At 38.0% G+C, this 17,809-nt stretch overlaps 1 protein-coding gene and 1 long non-coding RNA gene across 3 annotated transcripts in view; one reads left to right on the forward strand and one right to left on the reverse strand.

Moving 5' to 3' along the window:
* Window positions 1-17,809, reverse strand: part of LOC117678654 (uncharacterized) — a 75,729-nt gene that overhangs the window by 52,431 nt on the left and 5,489 nt on the right. The gene's annotated exons all lie outside the window — the stretch shown is intronic.
* Window positions 1-17,809, forward strand: part of WBP1L (WW domain binding protein 1 like) — a 37,727-nt gene that overhangs the window by 10,022 nt on the left and 9,896 nt on the right. Inside the window, exons 1-2 of one of the 2 annotated variants that reach the window (XM_034439973.3) lie at window positions 7,474-7,724; window positions 15,483-15,585. In XM_034439973.3, coding sequence (XP_034295864.1) covers window positions 7,698-7,724; window positions 15,483-15,585 — 130 coding nt within the window. In that variant the 5' untranslated portion in view covers window positions 7,474-7,697. Of the gene's footprint in view, window positions 1-7,473; window positions 7,725-15,482; window positions 15,586-17,809 lie in introns of those variants that run through there. The other variant, XM_034439972.3, reaches the window with a different exon arrangement.

The raw sequence follows: 17,809 nt of genomic DNA on the forward strand, positions 1-17,809 counted from the left end.
GTTTCCCTGCTCTTAGTCCAGCAACTTTAAAAACTATACCAGGTTAGCTATCATAACAGCTTTGGGCCCCTCTGGGCTAAAGGATTATTTTTTTAAGTTTGCCTATAATGGTTGCCACACTGATTTAATAGCTTTCACTTCCCATTGAGAATGTGGGAAATCGTTTGAGATAAGATTTCCTTGTAAATAACATTCTCACTATTTATGTCACAAAACGGAAGTCCCCAGGGTTTTTTGGCTGGAAGCTATCCCAGAGTTTAAATAGATTTAAAACTAAATGAATGCCATCAAATAGGCTATTTATTTCAATGTAGCAAGCTGAATTTATCTACTAGGCAAACTTTTACATTTCTGGAAAACTCCCAGGGACACAGTGCTCTACTGTAAACAAAAATAAGCATCCCACCATGTTTTAGAAATCGTAACATGTGGGGTCAAGAATCCCACAGCGTGAAGTATATCTTGTAGGCAGTAGCAGTTAATTCCAGGCAACAAATACTCTTTTCTCATAGAAACCTGGCCTAGGAAAGAGATCTGGAGACTGAATTTGTTCTGAAGGGAGCAGACTATCATTTTGAAAATTTGACATTAAATTGATACTTTTTCTCCCCCCAGGTTCCTGTAGTGCAGTGGTTCTCAACCTGTGGGTCGCGACCCCTTTGGGGGTCGAACGACCCTTTCACAGGGGTCCCCTAAGACAGTGGTCACCAACTGGTGGTCTGCGGATAATTTTTCTTTTTTTTTTGCATTTTTGCAGGTGGTGCAATACGGAAAAAGGAGTGCAGCCCTCGCCGTTCGGAATGAATGGTGCTGTTGTGGGGTGGGGAGGGGGCGGCACAAGCAGGAAGAAGCGGCGTTTGCAATGGCTGGAAGCTGCGGGAGCAAAGCACTACTTTGATTTGCACGGCAACAGCATTCTGCCTCGGTATAGTTGCGCCAGCCAGTGGCGCAAGGCAGCCCTCCTCTCCTGCCGCTTGGGACTCGGAGCGGTAAATGACGTCTGGTCTGGGGAGCAGCCGGATTTTTCTCTCCATTGCAGACACCAGATCGGCTCCCTGCAAGCTCTTGTCTCTCAAGGAACCCGACCAAAGTTTCCAATGCCGCTTCAGGGAGCGCTCCTTGAGAGACAAGAGCTTGCAGGGGGCTGATCTGGCATCCGCAGTGGAGAGCAAAATCTGGCTGCTCCCCGGACCAGTCACCATTTACCGCTCTGAGTCCCAAGCGGCAGGAGATGAGGGCTGCCTTGGCCACTGGCTGGCACAAATATACGTGAATGCTCATGCAAGTGCTTCACTCCCACACTTCTAGCCCTTGTTGGTGCTCCGCGCAACTCGGTCTCTCAGGGAAATGCTTGACTTCCTCTCAGCCTCAAGACACTGGCTGGCCCATGAGATATGAGAGAGAGAGAAAGAGAATCAGAATGAGACAGAGAAAGAAACAAAGAATGAAAGAGAAAAAGAATGTGAGAGAGAGAATGAGAGAGAGAAAAAAGAGAATGAAAAAGAATCAGAATCAGAGAATGAGAGAGAGACAAAATGAAAGAGAATCAGAGAGAGAATCAGAATGAGAGAGAGAGTGGGGGAGAGAGAGAAAAGGGGGAGAGAGAAAGAAAAAGTGGGGGAGAGAGAAAGGGAGAAAGAAAGAGAGTGGGAGAGAGACAAAGAGAATGAGAAAGAAGGGGGAGAGAGAAAAAGAATGAGTGGGGGAGAGAAGGGGGAGAGAAAGAATGAGAAAGGGGGGAGAGAGAAGAATGAGAGAGGGGGGGAGAGAAAGAATGAGAAAAAGTGGGAGAGAAAGAGGGAATGAGAGAGAAAGAGTGGGAGAGAGGGGAGAGAGAGAAGGAGAGAAAGAGAGAAGAGTGGGGGAGAGAGAGGGAGGGAGAGAGAGAAGGAGAGAATGAGAGAGAAAGAGGGAGAGAGAGAGAGAGAAAGAGGAGGGAGAGTGCCTGAAGGACCCCATCCTGTCACTGGGAGTCCAGGTGCTTCAGCAAGCAGCGCGCTGCATTTCGTATTAGTGATCCGCAAAATTTAAAATTATGAACTTGGTGATCCCTGAGGTCCAAAAGGTTGGGGACCCCTGGCCTAAGACCATCGGAAAACACATATTTTTGATGGTTTTAGGAATAATTTTATGGTTGGGGGTCACCACAACATGAACTGTATTAAAGGGTCACGGCATTACGAAGGTTGAGAACCACTGCTGTAGTGGATGATTAATTGAAGATACAGAAGACATGGTAAAACAGTTTTCTACCATTGTGTCTCCTTTATGACACTAATCCTGGCCCCACATTTTTTTACAGATTATTATTTTTTTAAAGGAAGTTATTTATTTAGCAAATAAATAAGGGAAATCTCCAGATGCTAGACACACAATGCAGTTTGGACAACCTAAATTGCGAGTTCATTCTGTTCAGCACTTGCACATCTATCCTTGGTGCACCATAGGGGGCAAACTAATATACACCAGCTGACTAGCAGAACTTGGGTTGCTTGCTCTTCTGGGCTTCTCCACCAGTCTTGCCTCACCTCACTTCATGTCACAATGCATCACGTCTGATGATAGCGCCAGCTTCCACTCTTCACATACATGAACGCAGATAGTTTTTTCCCACCAAAGTAGTAACTTGTTTATCTACTCACAATATTGCATGCTTTTGTACTGCTGGGTGGGCAGGAGCTAGGGATTGAGTGATTGGAGCTCATTCTATCTTTCCGAGCTAGGCTTGAACCGACAGAGTGCAGACCATTTCTGGCTGGCAGTTTCACCATCATTAGCCACTACACCACCTCATCCCTTTTTAACAAAGAAGTAATAACTAAGATACCATTCCAAGAGGTAATTAACACACTGCAGCTAACTACAATTTTGAGGGGGACAAACTGAACTGGTGATTAGTTCAGCCAAGCCTTATTTTCTTCCTACCCTGTTTCCCCCAAAATAAGACATCCCCTGGTAATAAGCCCAATTGGACTTTTGAGTGCATGGCAATAAGGCAATAAGTAGTTAACGAAGCATTCCCTTTATTAGGAGCACCAGCAGCTGCGCTCTCACAGCAGGCTACGAAGTCTCTAAGTCCTGTGGAAAGTGAATTCACTCCCTTTCCCCCTGAACTGGCCCTACACACCAGGAGTCTCTCTCTCTCTCCCCACACTTGCAAAGGAAGTCCTGGAAGGTGTGCTTCCAGGAGCAGAGAGACATACACACTCAAAAGGCATTGAAGAATTCTGATAATTTCCAGACAGGATTCGGAAGTGCAGGCTATCAGTGGCTGACTGGCAGGGAGATGAATAGATGTTTGCCACACTTATTCATCTCTGCCTCCTGCCTTTTATCCCCAGAGCTAGGGTGGGGCTTTGCTAGCAGCGTGGCTCTTCCGTCCCAAGGACCGGCCTATAGATTTCCACTGCTGTCCTCTGCCTTCTGCGCATCCATGCGTCAAGCACTGGACCCAGCTGTTTTTCCTCCTCTTCATCAGCCACCTTCAGTCCTGGGAGCTGTTGACTTTCCATTTGAGGAATGATGGACGGCCCAGGTTCCGCCTCTGTCTCTATCTCTGACAGCTCCATTCCCTCTTGCCCCTCAGAGCTCTCAGATTGCCTTGATGCTGGCCCCAACTCCCATGCCGCCGCCTCATCTGATTTGGCTGCTGGAGGGGCTGGCGGCCAACAGGACACAACAAGTTGCTTATAGATCATTTTAAGTTAGGACGGACTTCAAAAAAGCTACTTATAACTCATCTTCGAAGTTACAATTGTTGCACCACCACTCCAAAGTCATGTGACCACATTCCAGGCTTAGGTGTATGGCCTATATTTATGACTAGTTGCAGTATCCTGCAATCACATGGTCACAATTGATGACATTTTTTGCCACATTCCTGCAGAAAGCAGGAAAAAAAATACCTATAGGAAATGCTGAATTTGCTTTACAACTATGTGATTCACTTAAAACCATGGTGACTCCCCTAACGCCTGTCATAAAAACAGTCATAAAATTGAGTTTATTGTTCTGACCTAGGCTCCCTTAACAAGCAGGAGGCAGGAATTGGTCCCAGCAAAACCCCTTTTATTTACACGACTGTGAATTATGTTCATTCACAGTCAGCAAGGTTTGTCCAAACAGTTTTTCAAAGGAATATTTCTCAACACACCTTATCTCGTTTGGCAAGCTGCCACATAACTTGTTTCCAACTGCAATACAAGACAAAACTTAGCATAGAGTCTCTCAGAGACACAGAAAGAACGAATTGTTTCCTGCAAAAGCCCACTCCCTCTTCGCTCCTCTTTTATTTCCTATGGGAGGGGCCAATCACCTCCAAGGTGTGGCTTTACTCCTGAGTTGACCCTGCTTTCTGAGTTGTTCTTGTCTTGTGGCAGCTCTGCGCATGCATATACTGGGAATGGGCTCCAGCTGTTCCTCTGCCTTGATGCTGTCTAATTACCTCTCTGCCTCCGACGCAGAGCCCTTGTCTGAGCTTTCTCCAGCCCCCAGGACTGGCCCAAGTTCCTCCCCGACCTCCTCACTGTCTGACTCTGCTGCTAGCTCTGCTGGCCGCCAGCGGGCCACAACATAGCAACTGTAGCAAGATTACTATATGCACAAAAGATGAAATGTTCTAAACTTCCCACAATAGTGGAGGGGTTGGTAAAGATGATGTAACTTAAAAAGAGATGGCAAAATTGACCTCCTTGATTAGAGAAAAGACAATGTCTTTATTTGTGATTGACTAGAAACCCCTTTTTAGGTTTTTTTGCATGGTACAGAAAAAATGAACATGACTTGCAGTTTTGATGATTTAAAAAATTGTATTAAGAAAAAATCAACTTTTTTGTTATAAAATGAGAGTCAAATTATTATATTTGCTGCAAAGGAAATCAGAGCTTTCTATTTTTAAAAAATCTTTGGCCCTTTTGTCTCTTTCTCTTTTTCTTTGTTTCTTTTATTCTGTATTAGTTTATGTTAACTTTTATGTTCTTTTAAATTTTTTAGTAAAATTTATATAAAAAAGAGAATACATTACTTTAAAACCACAATAGCTAAATACAAAATTAAACTGCCTCAAACTTAATCTGGCGATAAGACCATGTTACTGGGACATGCTCCCTAAAATAGTTAATGGGGGTCTTCATGCCTTCCTCAAAGGAATGTTGAGGATATCCCTTGTATGTCCATTAGATCAATATGTTAAACTTTTTTCAACCAAGTTTGTACTTAATCTTTTTTATCAGTTTCAAACAAACTAAACTACTTACATCAAGAGCTAAAATTGAAAAACAATATAAGAGGGAATTCCCCACACTCTGTTTAAAATGTATTCTGTATTTCCAGACTTGAGAGTTGTGAGGCTTCTAGACTAGTATATGACAAGCAAGAACAGCTGCTGGTTTAAGAGAAGCACAAAAATATTGCTACACCTCTGCTTTAAAGGCTCAGCGGAGTTAAATTTAGATCACTTTCTTTCATATCTATATTGCTTTGGAATTTGATGTATTCTGTTGCTAAGGCAAACACCATTTTATTGGTATAAAATAGAGTAGAACTGGAAACAGATTTAGAATTATTAAGAATCTTAATAATTTATATCACTCCTGGTGAAAATAGTGATTGGTTGTTTTTATTTATTCAACAGTGTTTTGTGAAAAACAGGCCTTGCTGTATCTAAATTTATGACTTGAGTATTGAGCATTGAATCTAGTTCACAGGTAGCCTTGTCATGCTCACTCTTATACTAAACTCCAAGCATCTGGATCTCTTTTCATTATTCTAGTCTGCTTTCAAATGTTTTAAAAAGGGAATACTCATTTATGTCAGTGCAAACCCATTTCCTTGGCCAAGTGCAGCAGAGTAAGAGAGGGTTGCAACATGGGAGAAGAGTTAGGTTAATCTTTTCTTTCATACATTTTCCTTTCCCCTGTCCAGTTTGTTCTTACACAGTAAGTAAGCTCACTAGAGCAAAAACCTGTGAGCATATTGATGTTTCCATAGGTCATTTTACCACATGGAGTGTGGAGGATTGACTGAAAGTGAAAGAACTGTATTTTATGTCATTTTAAAAGCAATAATCATTTTTTTTCAGTATTTTGTTCTAACATGTACATCACATACTACTCTCCTTTTTCTGTAATTTTTTAAGAGAGATATTACTACACAGTACTCCAAATTTCATTTTGATACATTTTAAGAGACACGTTTAAAAGGCTTGTTTTTAAAAAATAAAATAAAACATCCATATTGGTTATTTTTGTGTTGATTTTGGCGGGAGTAGGTCTTCTATTGAAAATTAAATAAATGAAAATGATTATTAGATAGAAAATTCCCAGTACAAATTTTACGCAGATGTATATATATCCTTGAGGGTTTTGTTTAGAATTCTATTGACATTCTTGTGAATTTCTGTTGGCATCACCAGTCAGGCTAATATATAGAGAATATAATACATATATGCCAAGAGATAAATTTAGCACTCAAGCAGCATTCCTAAAATTCTGCAAAAAATTAACAGGTCCTTATTAGAATAGAATAGAATAGAATAGAATAGAATAGAATAGAATAGAATAGAATAGAATAGAATTCTTTATTGGCCAAGTGTGATTGGACACACAAGGAATTTGTCTTTGTGCATATGCTTTCAGTGTACATAAAAGAAAAGATACATTCGTCAAGAATCATAACGTACTTAATGATTGTCATAGGGAACAAGCAATCAAATCATATTAGGAAACAGTCAATATAAATCGTTAAGGATACCAGTAACAAGTTTACAGTCATAAGTGGGAGGAGATGGGTGATAGGAACGATAAGGATTAATAGTAATGCAGACATAATATTAAATTATTAATATTAAATATTAATATTAAAAATATTAGCATTATTTCACTTTCTTCTCACTTAGTCATTTAACTTCAGGGGCATTTTTTTCTAGCACAATGTGTTTTTTTTGCCAAAATATAGATTTTAGCTTGCAAGTAGCTTTTGAAATTGGGCTGAGAGCTTCAGACTGTCCACTCCAGGTTGGATATGATTTAAGACATACTTCTTTATCAGCTAACTTGAGTATGGCCACATCAAGATTGCCAGTGAGGCCCCAAAGTTGACTCTCTACTTTTCTGCCTTGGGCTTAGATGTCAGGGTAGATAGAAAGCATTGTTGTTTTTAATATTTCTGGTTTTGGTCTAACTTTTTCCAGGTGTTCTAGAGAATGAATGATTATTTTCCTGATGTATTGGCCCTGAAAACGAGCTCCAGGTTGTTCAAATACTATTTTCCTTTAAAAATAATGAGATATAAGGGTAATTTTGAGTAGTCATTAATGCTTAATCCAAGCACTTGGTTTTAAATGTTTCTCATTTCCTAAGTGCTGTGTATTTTTTCTAGACAGTAGGCTTCTTTGAATTGTTAATCAGCAGCTGTCTAAAGAGTTTTTTTTTCCTGGGCAGTGCTGCTACTGATGTCACTTCCCCCTTGGCAAACAGACGACAGCTCTCCTGTTTCTGAAATTGGTCTCTGGGAGGGGAAAGAGAGCGAGTGAGAGCATGCCGTGTCCTGGGACCCTGTTTATTTAACATTCCCAACTAAAGAAACCCTACTTTAAAAAAGATTGTGTGTGTAGTCTTTCCATATCAGATGAAGAAATGAGTATGCGGTTTTCGAAATTTCTTTGTTTACACTTTTAGCTTGGATTATGAGTTTGCAAAATGCCTTTCCTTTTGGGCCTGCGACAGGTAACTTGTTTTTGGATTCTTGTTTTTACTAGTTAGGGTGGAGAATAAGAAGTTTTGCTGGTTTTTAAAACTACCAGGCTTCCTTGTCAAGTAAGTTACTGATTCTCATCATTCACTTTGATCATATTTCCACCGGTCTATTTGAGAGGAAAAAGATATTTATATCACAACACTGAAAAATCCTGAAGATTGAACAAGTTTTAAGGGAATCAGAGTGAGCAGAAAAATGTGTTCTCCCTTTCAAATATTTCTAAATCTCTTCAAAATTTGAGTTCTGTATAAGATTTTTTCTTTTGCTGTAAGAGTTTTGCTGTAAATAAATAAAAAATTACTGAGATTTGATGTGTATTTTTAAAATATTGGTGAAGGTTCTCTTTTTAAAATACCAAATTAATTGGTTCCTAACTGGCATCCAGCACTGCCAGCTTGCACTTAGTAGAGTAAATTTAGTAAATGACAGTTTAGGAATCAACCTGTCCCTTAATTAAAATATTGCTCATCTAACCTGTATTTATTTCATCTAACGTATTTATTTTGTAAAAAAAAAATCAAGTGATGTTTGGTGTGATGAGCTTTAAATGTTTTGTTATCTAAAATACTTAGTACCACCAAATTATTTGATAAAAATGAAATAGATTTAATTTATAGATGCCTAGATTTTAAAACACAAATAATTAAATAAGAATTATCTATTTTTTTTGCAAGGATTACCTGAAGCATGGAGTTCACATTGTTTTTAAATTATTGATACTATTTTAAATAAAGATAAGATTATGGAAATTTTAATATGGTAATAACAGACCGTTTTTTATTATATATTATGTCTTGTATCAGCAAATTAGGTCTCTAGAAAACATGTTTTGTTAGAATTCTTATAAACCACTTGATATTGATTTTGTGTCTATGGGAGATAAACTCTGTGACCTCTGAGTACTTTCATGTCAGATTCACCTCCTAAAAGGAAATGTGGATAGCTTCTGATTATATTTATGTGTTCTGTTCAGTCTATTATTGGTAACAAGAGATTCAATATCTGAAACAAGTTTACTTGCCTATTTTTGGTGTCTCTGCGATTGACCTTACTATAAGGGCTAATATTTGCACCTGCTTTTTGTTCAATAAATCTCATCGCTTTTTTTTTATTTATTTATTTATATGCCGCCCTTCTCTGGAGACTCAGGGCGGCTTACAGTGATGCTCTGAAAACCATCTAAATTTGCTATATGTCCCAACAGATGTGTACATATCCCCCCCCCCCCCTGGTTCTCTGCTATCTACCCGTCTATCTTTCTTTTTTCCCCAGTCAGGTAGTTGTATTACTCGTTTAGTTCTTTTTCATTGTTTATTTTATTGCTCTATTATCTTTCTTCTGTTCTGTTCACACTTTTCATTTCTTACTTTTTTTATTGTTTTTTTATTGTATTTTTTTATTATTAAAAGCCCAAACTTTTTCTTTCATTATCCAAAAACACCTACTGGAAAATCTTATCAAATTTTGAGGATCTTTTGTAAGTCCTTCCCTCCTTCAGCACTGTTATAACTTCGAATGATTACTGAACGAATGCCTGCCCAGTTTGTTTCAAAGTTTTGGTTGGATAACTTGAAATGTTCACATCTAATTTCCATTGCAATGACTAGTTTGTGTTCCTGTATGTTAAAATTATATGCCTTCTTTTCTTCTACTCATTTACTCTAGTATTTAAAAAATAGAATGAATATTATGTTTCAGAGTAACACAAAACATGTAATACTATCTTTAGAAGGAAAATTAGTCTTTGTCAAATGCTTATGTGGTATTTAGGGAATAACTAAATTTCAACAAAGGAAATAGAACTGTAGTCAAAAGGATTAACAAGAAAGTGACCAGATTTAATGCATTTTCATTTTCAATTTCTTCTCAAGATATCTTCAGATTTATTTTAAAATGTAATAGCTACTAATTTAATTTCTTAACACAAGAAAGCTATTGATATAGTTGAATGCAAGTAATGCTAGGTTTTTTCTTTTTCTATTTTAAAAATTTCAGTCAGTTCTTGTGCTTTAAAACAGAATTTAAATCAGCAATTAGGTAGTGAAAATATGTAAACTTGCTAATTTTTATCAGTTGTTAAAAGGTTCTCCCCATCCCATCCCACTGCCAATATCCCAGAGGCAGCAAGAGGCAAAAGAGTAATGCAGTGATTTAACTAATGGGATTTTGTTTATGTCATTTGATATCTTAAGGCAGCCAAGCCTAGTCATTTAACTAATGATTAAAATTTGAGGGGGGAAAGTAAAAATATTTCCAGCTAAAAATGGGCCATTTTCTGTAGAATTTGAATACTTTTCTGGGAAGCCCGGAGGGTTATAGAAAAGGGCCTGTGGGATGCATGGATTACTCATTTCTGAATTAAGGTTCAACAGAAATCCGATCCTGCTTTTAAAAAGGAAAATACAATTGAATGTGAAAGTTTTTTCCATTATTATTTAACTGTACTCGTAAAACTAATTATAACCCTTTAAACAACATAACATGATACAAGTTCAAGCTGTTCTTATTGTACAAGGATTTCTACAGAAAATATCTCACTTATCAATCAACATCCATAAACCATAATGTATGAATTCTGTAATTAGTAGGTCGGGTGCAGCTTCTTTTCTTTTTGAGCACTGTAGAGATAAATTTCTGACTTACGTTATATTAAGAGGTCCCCACATCCCCACATCCCCACATTATTTATGCTGGTTAAGGAGCATCCTAAGTGGAAAAAACGATCTTCAGAAAAATCATCTATATCTAGAAAACATATTTTAAAATAAATATTTTTGTTACATTTTTAACTTTTTATATGAGAACTTTTAAATTTATACCTAATAAATTTAATAAATAAATTGCAAACAAAAGTATATACCTATTTTCTAAGTAAAATATTATGATAGGCCATGATTCATGCTGTACTTCGTTATACATGAAGTATCTAATAGCCCTTGAAGTTTGGGAGAGTACTAGTTTGGAAAACGTTGAGCACTGTGACATGTTACTACTATTTAAAAGCTCTGCATCTCTATCTTTTCACCATTAGTACCAGCTAGTTTTGAAAATCGCTTTGTCATTATACTGTTGGCAGATATTCAAGGTTGGTCTGGACAGTACATAATGTGACTCCCTTGTTCACTGCCCAAGACACCCATCTTCCTGAATCATTTCAAATGAATGTACTTGCAGTTGGAATTTTATGTACCACATTCTTAGCTGCACTACCTTAATATAAATTAAGAGAGGGTTACTATAGTGAATGAACTAGCCTTCACTCCAGAATCTTTCACACACGAGCAAGGCAGGCGGCCATTTTGCGGTCATGTCAGATGGCTAATGTTTACATAGTATATACTAGTGATAGTGAACTTATGACATATGAGACAAAAGTGACATACCAACATATAACAACTATTATTGAAATCACACCCATTCTCTTGTGATATTTGAAGGCTGTGGAGGCCGCATAAAAAGAGTATGCTCTCATACAGCCTCCAGACCCTCTGAAAATCATGTGAGAGGGCTATGGTCTTGCATGGCCTCCTAAACCTTGGAAAATCGTGCAAGGACAGAATATGCTTTTATGCGATTTCTCCAGAGACTGTGAAAAAGCATTCTTCAAAGCCACTTCAAGAACAAAGGCCATGTGTGACCCACAGCAGACTGGGTAGTAGGCCACAGGGACCTGTCAACAGAAACAGAACACTGCCTTGGAAGTAAGCAGAGGGCAGTAGATACTGGAGAATGCTGGGCTTTGGTGGCATTTGCACCATTCCCCAAGGCTTCTATGTCTTGGAAAATGGTGCAAGGCATCCATTTTCAGGGGCAGCAGTGGCGCTAGAGTTGATCTCAAGGCCCGGGACTCTCCTTCAGGCCCAGTCTCAGTGCTGTATCAAATATTGCTGTTCAGATGGCACTCCTAGATTGGGGGGTGGGGGGTTGCGTCCTTTTCTGGATTGGGACTCCTTACGCACAGTCACTCAGGCTCTCGTCACTTCCCGCCTGGACTATTGTAATGCTCTCTACATGAGGCTCCCCTTGAGCACCCGGAGGCTCCAACTGGTGCAGTATGCAGCCGCGCGGGGGATTATGGGAGCGATGGGCCGCTCCCATGTGACACCCCTCCTGCGCGAGCTGCATTGGCTCCCGGTGGTCTTCTGGGTGCGCTTCAAGGTGTTGGTTACCACTTTTAAAGCGCTCCATGGCACAGGGCCTGGGTACTTACGGGGACCGCCTTCTGCCACCGATAGCCTCCCACCGGCCAGTTCGCTCCCACAGAGAGGGACTCCTCAGGGTGCCGTCAGCCAGGCAATGTCGGCTGGCGACCCCAGGGGGAGGGCCTTCTCTGTGGCAGCACCTGCCCTCTGGAACGGCCTGCCCCCGGAGATACGTAGGATACCAGATCTTCGTGCTTTTCGCCGTGCCCTCAAAACTTCTATTTCACCAAGCTGGGCTGGCGTAACCCCCCTTAGATATTTTAATTGTAACGGATTTTAGTTGGGATGTTTTAAATCTGGGCCAAAATTTGTTTAATTCTTTTAATAATTTTAAATTTTGTATCGGATGTTTTTTATTCTTGGCTGTTCACCGCCCTGAGTCCAGCAGGAGAAGGGCGGTATAAAAATTCAATAAAATAAATAAATAAATAAAATACAGGGAATTGTTATTCTTTTGTTCGAGTTTGGGTGAGTCAAGTTAGTCATTTTCTAAATGTTTGAATGCCAAGCTGAAAAAGTTAGACATCACTGTACATACTGTACCATATCAAGGAATCAACAACTTTTTTTTAATCAGTAGAAGTACCCTGGTAGCATGTACACCCAATGTACAACCAATAATTGGTTGTTTGGAATCCTAATTTCAAGATGGGAGGGGTCAAGAAAGTTTTGTCAAGGCAAAACTGAAAGGGTCTCCCTAGCTCTACTGAAGACTTATCTTGGGATAGGAGAGGAGATTTCTCTGGAAGATGTAACTGGAAGACAAATTGAGATAAGCTTTTGGCAACCAGGTTATCTCATTTAGCTCACAGTTGTGATTTGTGAAGGAGAAATAATGTCAGTGTGTATTCAGACACAGTGGAGGTTTATGTGAACTTTTGAGCTTGTTACAGATTCCAGGGAGAATATTCCATGTAATGGGTAAGAATTCCCCTCCTCTTTAGAAACTGGAACTTTGAAAATGATGCCAGATGTCTTTTTGTAATGAGTGCTAACTTCTTTTGGGGTAATAAGAGCTCGTGGAACTTTTTAATGCTAAGATTCCTGTGTGTTGATTTAAATATGTAATGAGTCTATTTAGGAATAACAGAATTGTTCTATTTACATGAACTAAAATCAGTTTGTGATTTGAAAAAAAAACCCAGTGGAATAATGTTTGACATGTTTGTTTATATAAGATTTCAAGTGATTTACCAAAAAAAAAATTCAAGGATTTCTGGGCTTGTTCCAGGTGATACTTTTACTTTGCCTCATTCTCTGAATTTTGAAGAGGTCCAATTTAATGTCATTTTTAAATTTTTAATCCTCCCATGTTTTTCTAGTCTTTGTTTATTTCTTTTTCAACAGGAATTTGTTTATTTCTTTTTCTTTTGATTCATAACTGTGATCCTTTCCAAAACAGATAGTTTTATGTTTTAAAATCTTTCCTAATTATGATGGTGCTAATTTATTTAGCCTTTCATATTCAGTATTCTGAAAAATAGCCACAAATATTATTTTTCTATTATCAGCTAAATTAAAGCATGCTGTTTGGTATCTTACATTGATTAACCAACAAGCCAAGCAATTCTTGGTTCAAATCATAATTGTATATCCTCTCCTTAATAGGCTTCCTCTGATGCCTTCCAGATGTGTTAAATTTCAACTCCTTTAGTTCCCATTTTGTATAAACTCTGTTACTTGCCTCATTGTTTACTGTCTTCACTTCACTTCCTCTCTTTGCTTTCTCCTCATTATCATTCTTTATGGTAAAGATTGAACTTTTTTGCTTATGATCTAAGGCACTGCACTTTAATGATGCTATAAATATAACACCAAATCACTACCTTGCCTTTATTATTTATTTAACTTAGTGCCTTCTGGTACTATAGCAGTGTATTGCTAAGTAGATAAAAACTATTTCATAACATGATTCTGTGGCAGTAAATGTTTGAGCTAAATTAAGGCTATCAACTTAAAAAAAACTATTGTGTTTAAACGTTTTTGTGCTCCCCAATGCATTAATTTAAAACATATTTATAACATATTATAAAGCTTATGGCTTGGTTTGATCCAACTTTAGGACACAATGGCTACACCCTTTCCTGCATGGTCAGGGAGGAAATTCTTATGTCACAGACACTGCAGATTGAAGATACTTTTGCCAGCTTGTTAAAAAAGATTAAACACACTGAAAATAGGATAAACCTTGCTAAAAGTAGCTTGAAACAGATTTGGGAAATGAAAGAATTAGAGAAATATTTCTAGTCAGCATTCATCATGTTGGCAAGGAATTCTAATTGTTGCCTGCCAACACACCTAGATATCTCAACTAAATACAGGCAGTCCTTGACTTACAACTACAATTGAGCCCAGAATTTATGTTGCTTATGTGAGTTTTGCCCCATTTAATGACTTTCCTTGCCACATTTGTTGCAAGCGTGATTTGTTGCAATTCACTGCAATTGTCAAATTAGTAACATGGTTGTTAAGTGAATTTGGCTTCCCCATATGCACCAAGACAAATTCCTTGTCACATTTAGCCAATAAAGAATTCTATTCTATTTTATTCATTGACTTTGGTTGTCAGAACATCGCAAAAGATGATAATATGACCTGGGACCATCATAAATGTAGTCATCAACCATCTGAATGCAAATCACATGACCATGGGGATGCTACAACAATCATAAGTGTCAAAAACGTTTTTTGTTTTTGACACTTTTGACATTTTTTTTCAGTGCTATTGTAACTTTGAATGGTCACTAAATGAACGGTTGTAAGTCAAGCATTACCTGTATGTAAACTGTAGTATAAAAACATGGAGTAAAATCAGTAGTAAATGAAAAGTATAGACTTTTGCTAGACAAAACTACAGGTAATTTGAATTTTGATCATGTGACCATGGGGATGCTGCAATGATCCTAAGTGAAAAACGGTCATGTCACTTTTTTTCAGTGCCATACTAACTATGAACAGTCACTAAATGAACTGTTGTAAGTCGAGGACTACCTGTACAAAGGAAAGCTGATTTTTTTTTTGCAGAAGTTGTCATTGTTTTATTGCAGGAACATCTAGAATATTTGTTCACTTTCTTTAGTGAAAATGCTTTAGAGGAGTATAATTCTGGCAGTTCATTTCCATCCATTTCTGCTGCACATACAGATCCATAAAAGAGAGAGGGAAAGAATGAGCAATGGGACCAGACTGATATTTATAGAAAATACTTAATTTTAATGCAACTAAAAACATTTCTGTTCAAACACAGCATTTTTATTCGATTTGATGATATCAAGGAAACTTAAGCTAATTAAGGTTTTCATTTCATTTCCAAGGATTAATTAACTTTGTGTGTTTCTCAGTTAGCTACAAGTTACCCATATCCTAGAGAAGAGGTCCATAATCTATATCCAGAATATTGACAGGTATTTAAGCCTTGGGTTAATACATGCCTCACAAACCTTAGTTTGTGGGATTGAGACTCAAATGAGCCTCCCCACTTATCAGATTGCTATGTTAGTAACATATTTTTTTCTTCCATTGTAGGACAAAGAAACCTGCATAGGAATTAACAACCAGAGTTACAGTTGTGAAACAGGCCATTGCTGTGGACAGTCTCAATGCTGCAATTACTATTATGAACTCTGGTGTAAGTTTTTAAAATTTATTTTATAATACAAATGATAACTACTCTTGGGTTTAGCATCTGATTTTATCTCCCCCCCCCCCAAATAAATGCTTTTATAGATTGAAACTGAAGCATGGCAAAACTGACTATACATGGCAAAATGTCTACATGGTATGTTTCAATATAAGACAGGAACTTCCTAGATTTTGATAGGATTGTTTGATAGGCTTTGCAGGAAATATATAGAAGAATGGTTCCTGTTTTTCCATTTTTTTTTTTATTTTTTTTGTGGGCTTCAGTTTTGTCCTGTAATAACCTTTTGTATCATCTGTCAGATTAGGACTAAGTACTTCGATTTGAAAGTGATTCTACTTCTGCTAGCCATTTCCAGCAGATTATGACTCTATTCCTTATTAGGAAATTATCCTGTTAGATGCTAAAGTTTTTATTCTGTTTTCTATGTTGTTTAATTTTGGAGGAGATCATCCAAGGTTTTTGAGTTCATTGGTATCATCCAAATATTTACATCTCCCGTTTTTTGCACACTGGTAAGGCAGCAGAGACTTTGAACAGATGCTTGGTATCAGTAACAAATGAAAGCCAACACACTAAAGTTCAGTCCACACTTGAAATGCAGGTCAGAGATATCCATGAATGACGAATCCACTAGATTAAGTGGACATTTTTAATATGTGATATTTTTTTTATTTTAAAAAAGATTTCATATTGTTGCCATATACCATGAACAAACGTTTTTGCTTGAATCTGACCTAAACATTGTGGGAAAGAGTCTCTGTTTCTGTCTGCATATCAAAGGATCCTCTCCTCCAGATTTAAAATTTATTCCGTTTACATTTATTTCTCATTAAAGTTTATTTAACAATTTAACAAATTTTACAGGAAGAAATATTTGTTGTTGTTAGTTGCGAAGTTGTGTCTGACCCATTGCGATCCCATGGACAACGTTCCTCCAGGTTTTCCTGTCCTCTACCATCCTCTGAAGTCCATTTAAGCGCATGCCTACTGCTTCAGTGACTCCACCCAGCTACCTCGTTCTCCCCTTCTTCTTTTGCCCTCATTTCCCAGCATTAGGCTCTTCTCCAGTAAGAAAAGAAATATAGGAAGCATAACAATAGCTAACTTAACAGTAACAAAACAACAAAAGGGGAACACCATTACACATATCCATCACATATTAAACAATATTTCAAATTTTCTTAACCTAAATTAAAAGAAATAATGATTATTGTTACAAAATGTCATAAACCTATGTGGAAAAAGGACATATTGTGTCTTTATTGAAATTACATATCTTTTGAATTCAGTGCTTAATATCACAGATAATACTACTTTGCCAATTTCTCACAGTATTTCTCTTAGAAACACCCAATACCTAATATAACCATAATTTCTCAAGCATAATGTCAGTCAGTTGGTCTTTATTTATTTTTTTACATCTCCAACAAAGACTGTATGTCCATTCTTTAAAATACATCCTTTAAGGCAGTGGTTCTCAACCTTCCTAATGCCGCGGCCCTTTAATACAGTTCCTCATGTTGTGGTGACCCCCAACCATAAAATTATTCCTAAAACCATTGAAAATATGTGTTTTCCGATGGTCTTAGGCGACCCCTGTGAAAGGGTCATTCGACCCCCAAAGGGGTCGCGACCCACAGGTTGAGAACCACTGCTTTAAGGTTTCTATTAGTCCTTTTCATTTAAACATTTATTATCTCTAGTTTATAGTTTTATTTGTTCAAAAGCTAAAGATGGTGATAGTAATATTATTGAGCAAATACTTGAAAACTGAGCACAAATAACACATCATTCTTGCTATCTTGCTTATTTATTATTATTTATTATTCAAATTTATAGACCGCCCTTCTCCCGAAGGACTCAGGGCTGTGTACAGCCAAAGTAAAAAACATAGATACAAACATTAAAAACAATTTAAAAAGATATATATAAGTTTGGCCCCAAAGTTAAAAAACAATAACAAAACATATTAAAAAAACATTTAAAAAGTGTTAAGCCAGCCTGGCTTGCTGAAAAAGAAAGGTCTTCAGGGCACGGTGGAAGGCACCGAGGTCTTGAATTCTTCGTATCTCTGGGGGCAGTTGATTCCAGAGGGCAGGTGCCCCCACAGAGAAGGCCCTCCCCCTGGGGGCCATCAGTCTACATTGCTTGGCCGATGGCACCCTGAGGAGGCCCTCTCTGTGGGAGCATACCGGTCGGTGGGAGGTCA

This window comes from Pantherophis guttatus, chromosome 6 (genome assembly GCF_059756535.1).
Source record: "Pantherophis guttatus breed Tessera chromosome 6, ASM5975653v1, whole genome shotgun sequence".
NCBI lineage: Eukaryota > Metazoa > Chordata > Lepidosauria > Squamata > Colubridae > Pantherophis > Pantherophis guttatus.